Consider the following 13368-nt stretch of genomic DNA (forward strand, 5'->3'; position numbering starts at 1 on the left):
GAATACTGGAACAATATTAACATAGAACGTGGGGAATAGTCAGAGGCGACCTAAAAGAACACTAATGTCGGTTTGGTTGTTATTTTGTGATGTCATTAAAAAATGTTAGAAAAGGAAATACTGCAACTTGCAAAGAATACATACTACATGTATGAAGTTTCCATCCTCGGTGTTGTGCATGCTATATGAAAAATAATTCAAGTGTTAATGAGCTCAGTCTCACGCGTGCCAGTGAGAGGTAGCTGAGTTCCATTGCATTTCTAAAGACAAAGGAATTCTCCAGTTGAAACATGATTGAAGATTTATGTGAACATCCTAAAGATTGATTCTATACATTGTTTGACATGTTTCTACGAACTGTAACGGAACTTTGACTTTTCGTCTGGACCTAGTGCTCGCGCCTCATGAATTTGGATTTGTGAACTAAACGCGCAAACAAAAAGGGAGATATTTGGACATAAATGGACTTTATCGAACAAAACAAACATTTATTGTGTAACTGGGATTCCTGGAAGTGCATTCTGATGAAGATCATCAAAGTTAATATTTATAATGCTATTTCTGACTTCTGTTGACTTCACAACATGGCAGGTATCTGTATGACTTGTTTTGGTCTCTGAGCGTTGTACTCAGATGATTGCATGGTGTGCTTTCTCCATAAAGTTTTTTTGAAATCTGACAGCGGTTGCATTAAGGATCTATAATTCCATGCATAACACTTGTATATTTTATCAATGTTTATGATGAGTATTTCTGTAAATTGACGTGGCTCTCTGCAAAATCACTGGATGTTTTAGAAGCAAAACATTACTGAACATAACACGCCAATGTACACTGAGATTTTGGGATATTAATATGAACTTATCGAACAAAACATACATGTATTGTGTAACATGAAGTCCTATGAGTGTCATCTGATTAAGGTCATCAAAAGGTTAGTGATTAATTTAATCTATTTCTGCTTTTTGTGACTCCTCTCTTTGGCTGGAAAAATGGCTGTGTTTTTCTGTGACTAGGTACCGATCTAACATAATCAGATGGTGTGCTTTCGTCGTAAAGCCTTTTTGGGACACTGTGGTGGGACACTGTGGTGGGACACTGTGGTGGGATTAACAACAAGTTTATCTTTAAAATTGTGTAAAATACTTGTATGTTTGAGGAATTTTAATTATGAGATTTCTGTTGTTTGAATTTGGCGCCCTGCACTTTCACTGGCTGTTGTCATATTGATCCCGTTAGCGGGATTTCAGCCGTAAAAAGTTATTAAGAAAAGGATGTGATTTAAGAAACTATAAGAGGAAATTGTTTCTATAACCGCCCCCTTGAGTGAGGTCAGAGAGCGTGTCAACCTGACAGAACCGCTCATTTTAAAACAAACTGTATAAAATTATGGATTAAGAATTAAAATATTAGACCAGAGAGAAAAAAAGTGGTTTGAACTCAATCTCAACATGAGGTAGAGACGATAAGTCACCTCCCAGATAATCACTGGTACAGCTGATTATCTGTCCTTAGTAAAGTGGGACCATTCTACTACTCTGCTCAAACCACTGTAGTACACTACTTTCATCACCCCGCTGTGAACCACATGACAAGTCACCGGATACCGGACAATGGCATAGGAGAACAGTAGAAGACGGGTGGGAACCCATTTTGGACAATCAGAGCTTTACAAGCGTGCCGCGAAAAGGCCCAACTCCCTTTCCAAGGCGACCTGGTTTATTAGAGAAAGACGGCAAACCAAGGCATTTTCAAGTAAATACATTCATGATTTATTACTCCAAGCGGGCGGCGGTTCGTGTGAAAGTATAAGTGAGATTAGTTTCTAAATGTACCAACGTTTAGTGTCTCTGTCCCGCTCTCTCATTCCTCGCACTCTCCATGGCTTTTGTAACGAACAGCCATATTGTTGTCAGTCCGCTAGGGACCTGTTTCTAATGTATTAAGTGTGTATGTTTATCCTGTGTTACCATTTAGTTAGCTAGTAAATAAATTAAACACATTTGTGTAGTACTGAATCATAAGGCTCTGGTTTTTGCAGATGCAAGGATGTTACGACTGTTCAGAATGATGATACAAAGCTATTAATAAGTTGATTGTTTATTGATATGATAGGTAAAGATCTGTCGCAAAGACCTGGCGATCTGTCACGAAAACAAACAAACAAAAATATGCCGTTTGGTTTGCTTAATAAGGAATTTGAAATAGTTTATACTTTTACTTTGATACGTAAGTACAATTTAGCAATTCCATTTACTTTTGATACTTTAGTATATTTAAAACCACTTTTATCAAGTAGTATTTTACTGGACTTGAGTCATTTTCTATTAAAAAGGGATCTTCACATTTAGTCAAGTATGACAATTGAGTACTTTTTCCACCACTGGGTAACTATAGGTTGCTCGCTCCATAGCAAGCTGCTCTATCCGCACTAATTGGTGAAGTAGTTTAATGTCAAGCTAAATATTTAAAAAATGAGGTTAATAAAAAGGAACAATATAAATAATTACTTTTTTTGGGTTCGAACCAAATTAGAACTTTGTTTTTCAGGTTAGAACAGAATGAAACAATTGGAAAATAATTTAGGTTCCAACCCCTGGTCACAACATTGTTCCATCTCTCATGCAGTGTGCCGCCTATTCATGTTTCCAGGTCTGAAATAGTTAGTTATCAGAAATACATTGAAAAATAATAATAATAACAATGTTGACATAAACACCCCAGCCAACAAAAACAAAAGTGACATGTTCCCCATTTTCATGAGCTGAAAAAAGGTCCCAGAAATTATTAACTCAAAAATGTTGTGCACAAATTTGTTTAAATCACTGTTAATGAGCAGTATCTTTAAAACCCTTTCAGGATCCACCCCTTTTTTTCAAATTTTCACCTGAAATGACATACCCAAATCTAACTGCCTGTAGCTCAGGCCCTGAAGCAAGGATATGCATATTCTTGGTACCATTTGAAAGGAAACACTTTGAAGTTTGTGGAAATATTAAGACTGTAGGAGAACACAGTAGATCTGGTAAAAGATCATTCAAAGAAAAAAAACATTTTGTATTTTTTAAATGGAAGAGAAAGGCCATAATGTATTAATTACAGCACAGGCACAATTTAGATTTTGGCCACAAGATGGCAGCAGTGTATTTGTTAAGTTTTACACTGATCCAATGAACCATTGCATTTCTGTTCAAAATGTTGTATTAAGTCTGCCCAAATGTACCTAATTGGTTTATGAATAACTTTATGTTCAAAATTGTGCACTCTCCTCAAACAATAGGATGGTATTCTTTCACTGTAATAGCTACTGTAAATTGGACAGTGCAGTTAGATTAACACGAATTTAAGCTTTCTGCCAATATCAGATATGTCCATTAGAGGTCGACCGATTATGATTTTTCAACGCCGATAACGATACCGATTATTGGAGGACCAAAAAAGCCGATACTGATTCATCTGACTTTAAAAAAAATCTGTAATGAATTAACACTTAACTTAATATAAAACATCAATAAAAACAATTTAGCCTCAAATAAATAATTAAAACATGTTCAATTTGGTTTAAATAATGCAAAAACAAAGTGTTGGAGAAGAAAGTAATATGTGCCATGTAAAAATGTGTGCCATGTAAAATATGTGCCATGTAAAAAAGCTAACATTTAAGTTCCTTGCTCAGAACATGAGAACATATGAAAGTTGGTGGTTCCTTTTAACATGAGACTTCAATATTCCAAGGTAAGAGGTTTTAGGTTGTAGTTGATATTTATAGGACTATTTCTCTCTATACCATTTGTATTTCATATACCTTTAACTATTGGATGTTCTTATAGGCACTATAGTATTGCCAGTTTAACAGTATAGCTTCCGTTCCCCTCCTCGCCCCGACCTGGACTCGAACCAGGAACACATCGACAACAGCCACACTCAGAAGCATAGTTACCCATCGCTCCCTTGCAGCGCAAGGGGAATAACTACTCCAAATCTAAAAGCGAGTGACTGCTGGCAAAACGCACGAAAGTGCTGTTTGAATGAATGATTAAGGGCCTGCTGCTGCTCAGTCAGACTGCTCTATCAAATCAGACTTAATTATAACATAATGTGGACCAAATCTGAACCTGTCCGATCCGTCTGTGGACGTTAACATCAAGGCCAGGAGGGACTGACCAAGTTTCAACTACTTATCAACATCCGGTGTCAGTCGGTACTCATTGGGTGAGTGTGTTGGTATCAGTAAATGGAAAGAGGGGGCTCATGGGTAGGTGTGTAAGAGCTGGGAAAGGTGAGAGTGAAAGGCATAGAGGGAGGGGTGGTTCAAACTGTTGTAACACTCTTGGTTTGACCACCGGACAACAAAGACAAAGAAAACAGTTGAACCTAACTGTATGCCAGTGGAACGGAGGACAGTAGCAGGTGACCCGGCTGTGGTTTGTGACGATTATGATTTCCCGTTGTAGCCAATTTAGTTGCAGTAATTCTGTTAAAATGTTTATTTTTTTGTAGTAATCATTAAATTACGAGTTATCACATTCATAAACAAATGTGAAATCAGTATGTTTCCCAAGTTTGGATAGTACAGTAAGTAGAGCGCAATACAGTACCGCACAGTAAGTACAATACAGTAAAGACAAGTAGAGTATAGTACATTGTGCATAGAGTCCTTGTGCATAGAGTTGTATTGTTTGTTAAAGTTTCAATACAATAATTTTTGTTTGGCATACATTTTAAAGTGAAAAAACTGGAATCATAAGCTGTTTCCATGGAAATGCCCAAAACATTCACAGCAGTATCAGATTTCACTGCATGAGGGCATGGAGGCAGAACACAGTAAATCTCCCTGTGATTAATTACCAAGATTATTGACCCCATGGAGCCAGAGAACCACATCCCTCACTATGTAGGAAGGGTGACGTGCTGACCTCTTCCACTCTTCCCCCTTTGTCCTGAGGCACAGTAGAGCAGGAAGTTATGACCAGCTTTCAGGCATCCTGTTTTCAGTGAGAACAAAAATAAACTAATGTCTGACCCACACGCACATGAATGGAGAAAAGAAAAAAAAAGACTAAGAAAAGTGGGATGATGGGCTTGAAAACAATCATGTCTCTGAATGTCAACACCTTTGTTCGTGAGTGACGTTACACATCCATATAAAAGCTAACAAATGAAGCAATACAGGCCAGTGGTGCACATGCCCCTCACTCTATGCCCAATTTCACCTAAAAACTCTGATTGCTTCATACAGGGAAAGTAACTTAATTCAGCGGCACACTAAATCCATTCAGTGAGTTGATTAAGACTAGAGGTTGACCGATTATGATTTTTCAACGCCGATACAGATTAAATCAGATGATTTTTAAAAATGTATTTATAATAACGACAATTACAACAATACTGAATGAACACTAACTTAATATAATACATTAATAAAATCAATTTAGCCTCAAATAATTAATGAAACATGTTCAATTTGGTTAAAAAATGCAAAAACAAAATGTTGGAGAAGAAAGTAAAAGTGCAATATGTGCCATGTAAGAAAGCTAATGTTTCAGTCCCTTGCTCAGAACATATGAAAGCTGGTGGTTCCTTTAAACATGAGTCTTCAATATTCCCGGGTAAGAAGTTTTAGGTTGTAGTTATTATAGGAATTATAGGACTATTTCTCTCTATACTATTTGTATTTCATATACCTTTGACTATTGGGATGTTCTTATAGGCACTTTAGTATTGCCAGTGTCGCAGTATAGGTTCCGTCCCTCGACTCGCCCCTACCTGGGCTCGAACCAGGAACACAACGACAACAGCCACCCTCGAAGCAGCGTTACCCATGCAGAGCAAGGGGAACAACTACTAGAAGGCTCAGAGCGAGTGACGTTTGAAACGCTATTAGCGCACACCCCGCTAACTAGCTAGCCATTTCACATCGGTTACACCAGCCTAATCTCAGGAGTTGATAGGCTTGAAGTCATAAACAGCTCAATGCTTAAAGCACAGCGAAGAGCTGCTGGCAAAATGAACGAATGTGCTGTTTGAATGAATGCTTAAAAGCCTGCTGGTGCCTACCACCGCTCAGTCAGACTGCTCTATCAAATCATAGACTTAATTATAATATAATAATACACATAAATACGAGCCTTAGGTCATTAATATGGTCAAATCCATAAACTATCATCTCGAAAACAAGACGTTTATTCTTTCAGTCGGTCGATCTCTAGTAGTGACCAAAACAGACAGACAATCACTGTTTAAGCACCTGTCGCAACAATAACGAGCCAAAAGAGGGAAGACAACATTTTGTCTAATTGTCTGTTAAAGATTGGGGAACCCTGGGGCGGCAGCGTAGCCTAGTGGTTAGAGCGTAACCGGAAGGTTGCAAGTTCAAACCCCCGAGCTGACAAGGTACAAATCTGTCGTTCTGCCCCTGAACAGGCAGTTAACCCACTGTTCCTAGGCCGTCATTGAAAATAAGAATTTGTTCTTAACTGACTTGTGATGAGTTAAATAAAGGTAAAAATAAATAAAAGGGTTGTCCCCCTACTGGTGGTTTTATTTGGCCCCCCAATATCATTGTTGTACATAAGTCTGTAAAAACATCAGTATATCGGTGATTTTAATTTTGTATTCCCAAGCATAATAGAGACACGTGATTGCATAAATTTAAGCAAGATTTCTTTCGTTTTAGTAAAATATTATATAGGATTGGGATTCTGGCAGTCAAATTGCAGTCTACAGATTAGTTCTAATCATGTTCCAGCTCGCAAACCATCCCCTCAAGACAAAAATCGGCCCCCGGCTGAATCTAGTTGATGATCCCGCTGACAGACAGACAAAGGTTTCTTAATAATTTGTTACAGTGGCGACCGGCATTGAGAGGAACCAGGAATGAGTAGATCTGGAATGCTTACCCCACACCAACAAACACAGATGGCAAAAACGTCCTCCTAATCTCCATCTAGCATTATCCTGCTCCACCATGGAAAAGAGAAGCAGCTCTGGGCTACCCAAGCAAGACCACTAACACTAAGTATTAACAACACTTACCTCTGATTTAGCCGCCGCTCATAGTCACTCCCAAAGTCCTGCAAACCAAGAAAAAGCAGAGGAAAAGAAACAAAAATTACCAAATCTGATACTTCAAGACATTGAAGCGCTACAGTGCTGCCATTAGTATCAGGTGGACATGGATCTACAGGTAACTGACAAAATAAAGGAAACACCAACAAAGCATCTAAAAATAATTGTCCAGTGTTTCCATATTTCTATGATATATCACCTACACAGAGTACAAAACATTAAGAACACCTTCCTAATATTGAGTTAAACCCCCTTTCGCCCTCAAAACAGCCTCAATTCATCGGGGCATGGACTCTACAAAGGTGTCAAAAGCGTTCCACAGGGATGCTGGCCCATGTTGACTCCAATGCTTTCCACAGTAGTGTTGAGTTGGCTGGATGTCCTTTCGGTGGTGGACCATTCTTGATACACACGGGAAACTACTACCATACCCCGTTCAAAGGCATTTAAATCTTTTGTCTTGCCCATTCACCACTGAATGGCAAACATACACAATCCAAGTCTCAATTGTCACAAAGATTAAAAAATCATTATTTAACCTGTCTCCTCCCCTCCATCTACACTGAAGCGGATTTAACAAGTGACATAAAAAAAAATTTATTTCACCTTTATGTAACCAGGTAGGCCAGTTGAGAACAAGTTCTCATTTACAACTGCGACCTGGCCAAGATAAAGCAAAGCGACAAAAACAACAGCCTTACACAAACAAACGTACAGTCAATAACACAATAGAAACATGTGTACATGAAGGTAGGGGTGACATGACTATACATAGATAAACAGCAAGTAGCAGCAGTGTACAAAACAATGTAAATTATTTTTGGGTGGGGGGGCGCAATGTAAATAGTCCGGTGGCCATTTGATTAATTGTTCAGCAGTCTTATGGCTTGGGGATAGAAGCTGTTAAGGAGCCTTTTAGTCCTAGACTTGGCGTTCCAGTTCCGCTTGTCGTGCAGTAGAAGAGAAAACACTAACTTGGGTGACTGGATTCTCTGACAATTTTATGGGCTTTCCTCTGACACCGCCTATTATATAGGGTCCTGAATGGCAGGAAGCTTGGCCCCAGTGATGTACTCATGTTCTTTGAGTAAATAGCAAGCATTTTTAAAACTCTTTGAGACAAGTTTGAGGTGAGGTTTTTTAAGTGTTTTTCTACAATTTATGCTTTGACCACAAATACGAGTATAGGACGAGTCAACAACATTATTTAAGTTAACAGAATAGGGTGATCTTCAACGAGCCTTGGCACAGATTCTACAAGTGTCTGGATCTCTATTGGAGGGATGCCACAGCATTCTTCTGAAATAAATTCCATAATTTGGTGTTTTGTTGATGGTGGTGGAAAACACTGCCCCAGGCGCCGCTCCAGAATCTCCCATTATTGTTCAATTAGGTTAAGATCTGGTGACACCCACTGTTTGTGTGTCAATCTAATAAACATCATAAGAAATATGACAACTCATAAATGTTCATTGTTAACCTAGATACCTGACATTATGAGAGAGGTGAACGCCACTAAATGGAGGGAATGGGGCCATTCTTCACGATAAAGTTTCACAACAGTAATATCTTCAAAACAGTTATTATTGTACTAGGAGGGATATCATAGATTGGAAGTATCAGGATAGAACTACAGATGTAGGATCTTAATTGTATCACTTTTGTTGCTGCGAACTTTGTGCCCAGCAGGAAATGCAAATGCATTTCCTATGCAAACTTGTACTGTATTTGGGTTTTAAAAAGGCTTCAAGTTTGTCATTTTCACTTTGAAATTTCAGACTTGATTTTCCCTAAAAAAAAGTGTTATCAACCTCTACAGAAATGTCTATTAATTATGAAATACATAATTCTAATTTCCTGTTGCTGCAGGATTTTTTTTCTGCTGTAGCAAGCTGGCTCTAATTAAGATCCTACATCTGTACATGGTGACAGGTAACTGAGGTGGGCCATTCTCCAGAAGTTTCACCTACTAAAACCTGAGGGATGTCAAACAAAGCACTACTAGCAATCTCCCTGCCAAGGTAAGGTAGGCTGTGCCAGAGTACAGCAACAATGAGAGCAAATACTTGTGACAAGTTGTGTCCAATACTGCATTGCAGCTCCAAAAACACACGCTGCTTTCCATTTCTGAACTAACTAAATAGGGTGAGCATTACACTTGTGATGAGCAGAAAACAGCAAAGAAAACTCATTGTTTTTCATAAAAATTTGAAGTTTCACAAACACACAAAACAGTGAGTAAAGTAAAGGTTCATGTCCCCATCTAAACAAACAGTGCCAGTAAGGTAATATGGTTGGCCTCTACCCAGGGGAAGGGCACCGAGGGGCCAGGTGAAACACACCAGGGAGGGTAATCCAATAGTTCACCTGAACAGCCCTGCAACCGCTACAAGTGAAATTACAGCCAAAATTCTGCCACAGCAAGACATAAAAGCAACAAGTTAGAGCCATGAATAGAAAGAGGATTTCACTTCGTAGGGAAGAGTCTAAAACCGAGGAATGAAACTCTCCGCGTGGGTAAAGAAGCAGAGCATTTTAGGTTGTGATTGTACTTTTGTTTCCATGACTAATCAAAACTCGTTTCCTCATGGCCCTCTGCAGCAGACATATGGTGAGCAATATGTTGAAGCACATTTGTTCATTAAAATAACATCAAATTGATTATAAATACAGTGCAGATATTGTTAATGTTGTAAATGACTATTGTAGCTGAAAACATCTGATTTCTTTATGGAATTACTACATAGGCCCATTATCAGCAACCATCACTCCTGTGTTTCAATGGCATGTTGTGTTAGCTAATCGAAGTTTAGCATTTTAAAAAGGCTAATTGATCATTATTACACCCTTTTTCAATTGTGAAAACTGTTGTTCTGATTTAAAGAAGCAATAAATCTGGCCTGCTTTAAACTAGTTGAGTATCTGGAGCATCAGTATTTGCGGGTTCGATTACAGGCTCAAAAGGGCCAGAAACAAAGGCCTTTCTTCTGAAACTTGTCAGTCTATTCTTGTTCTGAAAAATGAAGGCTATTCCATGCGAGAAATTGCCAAGAAACTGAAGATCTCGTACAACGCTGTGTACTACTCCCTTCACAGAACAGCGCAAACTGGTAGTAACCAGAATAGAAAGAGTTGGAGGCCCAGTTGCACAACTGAGCAAGAGGACAAGTACATTTGTGTCTCGTTTAAGAAACAGATGCCTCGCAAGTCCTCAACTGGCAGCTTCATTAAATAGTACTCACAAGACACCAGTCTCAACCTCAACAGTGAAGAAGGGACTCCAGGAGGCTGGCCTTCTAGTCAGAGTTCCTCTGTCCAGTGTCTGTTCTTTTGCACATCTTAATCTATTATTTTTATTGGCCAGTCTGAGATATGTCTTTTTCTTTGCAACTCTACCTAGAAGGCCAGCATCCCGGAGTCGCCTATTCACGTTGAGACTGGTGTTTTTAAGGTACTATTTAAAGGACAAAAAAAGAAGTGGTTTTCTTTCAAAAACAAGGACATTTCTAAGTGACCCCAAACTTTTGAACGGTAGTGTATATAGAATCGCAATACATATTGCGATTGTGATAATATTGCATCATGTGATCCCTGGCAATTTCCAGCACTACATGTAGGGCTAATAGCTATATTTCACTTTAGCTATTCTTGGCTAATTCATGTAGCATACCTTCCACCGTCACAACAGCTACCATATTGTTACCCCACCACCGTCCTCCCCTCAATGCTTTCCCTCCACTTCTCATTCCCTCCACCGTTCATGTGAGAATGACATCATAGCTGCAGCAGCCTCCTGAGGGGCTTGGTTGCTCCTCATCAGACAGGGCCCTGGGCAGAGCCCTGGGAACAACGAGGCAGCCAGTCAGTCAATTCCAGCCCGCATGGAAAGTGAGTGACAGGGAAGGCCAGTCCTCTGTCATGCCAGCTCAACTATCACCATCCTCATGACAAACGTGTTTCTTTTTACACATCTCTTTTTCACATTGCAGGTGTAATGAGTCAGGCCCAATGACTCAGTATTTTAAGGCAAAGAAGCAGTCTAATGAAAGAAAATAAAGATCAGCTAATGCTTTGGTCCCAGTTCTTGATATAACGATGATTGTTCTCATCTTTGATACAAATCCACCCTCTACTCCTCAGTAAGGGCTAGTGCCTAGTGGAGACATACAACCTTCCTTCCTTCCTTCCTTCCCTTCTGGAGGCTAGTGTCTTTGTTGAGTTTTACATGACTACAGTTTATATTAACAGTTAGCACCCCCAACTGGTCGAGGTGTACTATCAATTCAAAAACATTACTTTGACTAACTATCATTTCTATGAGTTATATGAGTTACATCACATGCCATTGGGGTGATTTGTGTAGGCTTAACTGTTATGTTATTGTTTTACCTTGCATTTTGTGATGGGATTAAAGCATTGGCTAAAGTTAATACGGACTCATGGTTCAGCTAACAAATAAAACACTTCAACACAAGGAGCAGTAACATGAGTCCCTTTGTCATCTTGGAAGTGTTCAAGATGGCAAAGGGATTACATGTTTTTTACTTGTCTGTCTGTATTGTCAGACTACTCTCTGTATGGGAAATTACTAGGCCTCTACCACATGACATGGCTGTATGAAGTTATGCCACATTTCACCTCATTGACAGTTCCTTTAGAAGACATTATATAAATCAGTATATAGAACATTACATACTGTCCATAATACAACTGGTTTTGGCAAAAGTAGCTAACATTTAGCTAGCCAACATTTTCGTCTACCAGATACACAAAAATGTGTTAGCTGGCTAACAAGCTAGTTTACTACATTCACCAGCAGGATAGAGAAGAAAACAGCGCAGACCTTGTTTAAAAACACTTCCATTTAACGAGCAAACTAGCTAGTTGTGGGTTTTAAAGCTCAAGCTTATAACAACGTTGTGTGCAATACAATTATGTTTAATACATACTCAGTGATAAAATAAGGTGCCTATGCATGATAAGAATGCAAACTAGGTACCTAATGCCATAGTAATTTGGAAATGGCAAGTGGTAGCTAGCTAATGTTGGTCATTAATATGTTAACGTTAAATCAACTGCTAATTAGTTAAAGAAAATAAGTACACGCTAGCTAACTAGGTAACCTGCGTGTATTGTGGTTTAGTTGGGTAGCTACCTAATAACTTTACTGGCTAGCAATAGCATTGCTACTGAGATACAACTTTGCTTGCTCGCTTTTCAAAACAGCTAGCTCCCTTGCTAGTGATGGAGTTGAGCCTAGTACTAAACTAGCTTATCCCGTCGCTACAAAACACTAGCTACAAGGCCTACCCATGTTACTCCCACGTATCCCCGGTGTTTTCTTACGCGCTTTCTTGACGTTTCTAGAACGTCTCTCCAGCTATTTCCAAACTTACCTCCCCCACGTTGGTGGTGGTAGTGCTGGCTGTGGATGCAGCGCTTGGGGTAGGGGAGCGCTGCAAAGTAACCAGAGCCATGACTGGGAGAATCTACACAGGCCGGTGTAGCCTGTCCAGAGAATGGTTTTATTTCGGGTAAAGAACCTGAGGAAGTTGCTTCTTGATGTCAACGTCTATTGCGGTCGAAGCAGAGAATTTCATCGTCGTTATTACATTTCCATCGTCCTAAAATCTGGCAGCCAGTGCCTCAGTTGTTGCTTTTGAATGTTCTCTAATAAAAATACATTCATGTAATATTAAGAACGTGCAGTGCAGACACACGTCGTTCCTCATGCTGCGGCTTTCACACTAGCTAGCCTCTGTAACCTGCACAAAACAGCTTCAATCAGGCAGGAGGATGTAGGGATGCGAGCGTATACCATAATGCCAGCCCAGACAGCTAGAGCTGCTGTCTGTGTGTTGATCCTGAATTCAAACATTCAGTGGTCTGGTCCAATGGATGTTATCAAAATCTGTCTTCCAGTTTAAACAGTGTATTTCACTTCGCCTGTCGGTAAAAAAAACGTCATTTCTCAAAAGTGACATGCTTTCCCATGTGTTTTACTGGGAGAATGCGTGTAAATTCGAAAGGAATTTTTTCCACGAATCCTCATCCAAAAATGTTGATTCGTGAGCGGATTCCATTATGCTCTACTCTGGGGCAGTGGGCTAAAGTCCGTCACGTCGCTGGTATTGGGGACATACATAAATGCCAACAAAATAACATTTTGGTCAGTGTGTGTGTTAACCATTTAACTGTACGAGAAAGTTTAAAAGGCCTCAAATGGTAAATATCGGTATAGGTTTTTTTGTATCGCCTAACATTTCATATCAGTGCATCCCTAGTTTCCGATGTGCTAGG

The 13368-nt window shown here is 39.4% G+C and overlaps 1 protein-coding gene across 2 annotated transcripts in view; it reads right to left on the reverse strand.

Moving 5' to 3' along the window:
* The window catches only part of LOC124036378 (protein phosphatase Slingshot homolog 1-like), a 51602-nt gene extending 38608 nt beyond the window's left edge, over positions 1–12994 (reverse strand). For both annotated transcript variants that reach the window (XM_046350893.1, XM_046350892.1), the window contains exons 1-2: positions 12465–12994; positions 7036–7073 (exon numbers count right to left, since the gene is read on the reverse strand). In XM_046350893.1, coding sequence (XP_046206849.1) covers positions 7036–7073; positions 12465–12545 — 119 coding nt within the window. In that variant the 5' untranslated portion in view covers positions 12546–12994. The remainder of the gene's footprint in view (positions 1–7035; positions 7074–12464) is intronic.
* Between the last annotated feature and the right edge of the window lie 374 nt (positions 12995–13368).

Source organism: Oncorhynchus gorbuscha, linkage group LG05 (genome assembly GCF_021184085.1).
Source record: "Oncorhynchus gorbuscha isolate QuinsamMale2020 ecotype Even-year linkage group LG05, OgorEven_v1.0, whole genome shotgun sequence".
NCBI lineage: Eukaryota > Metazoa > Chordata > Actinopteri > Salmoniformes > Salmonidae > Oncorhynchus > Oncorhynchus gorbuscha.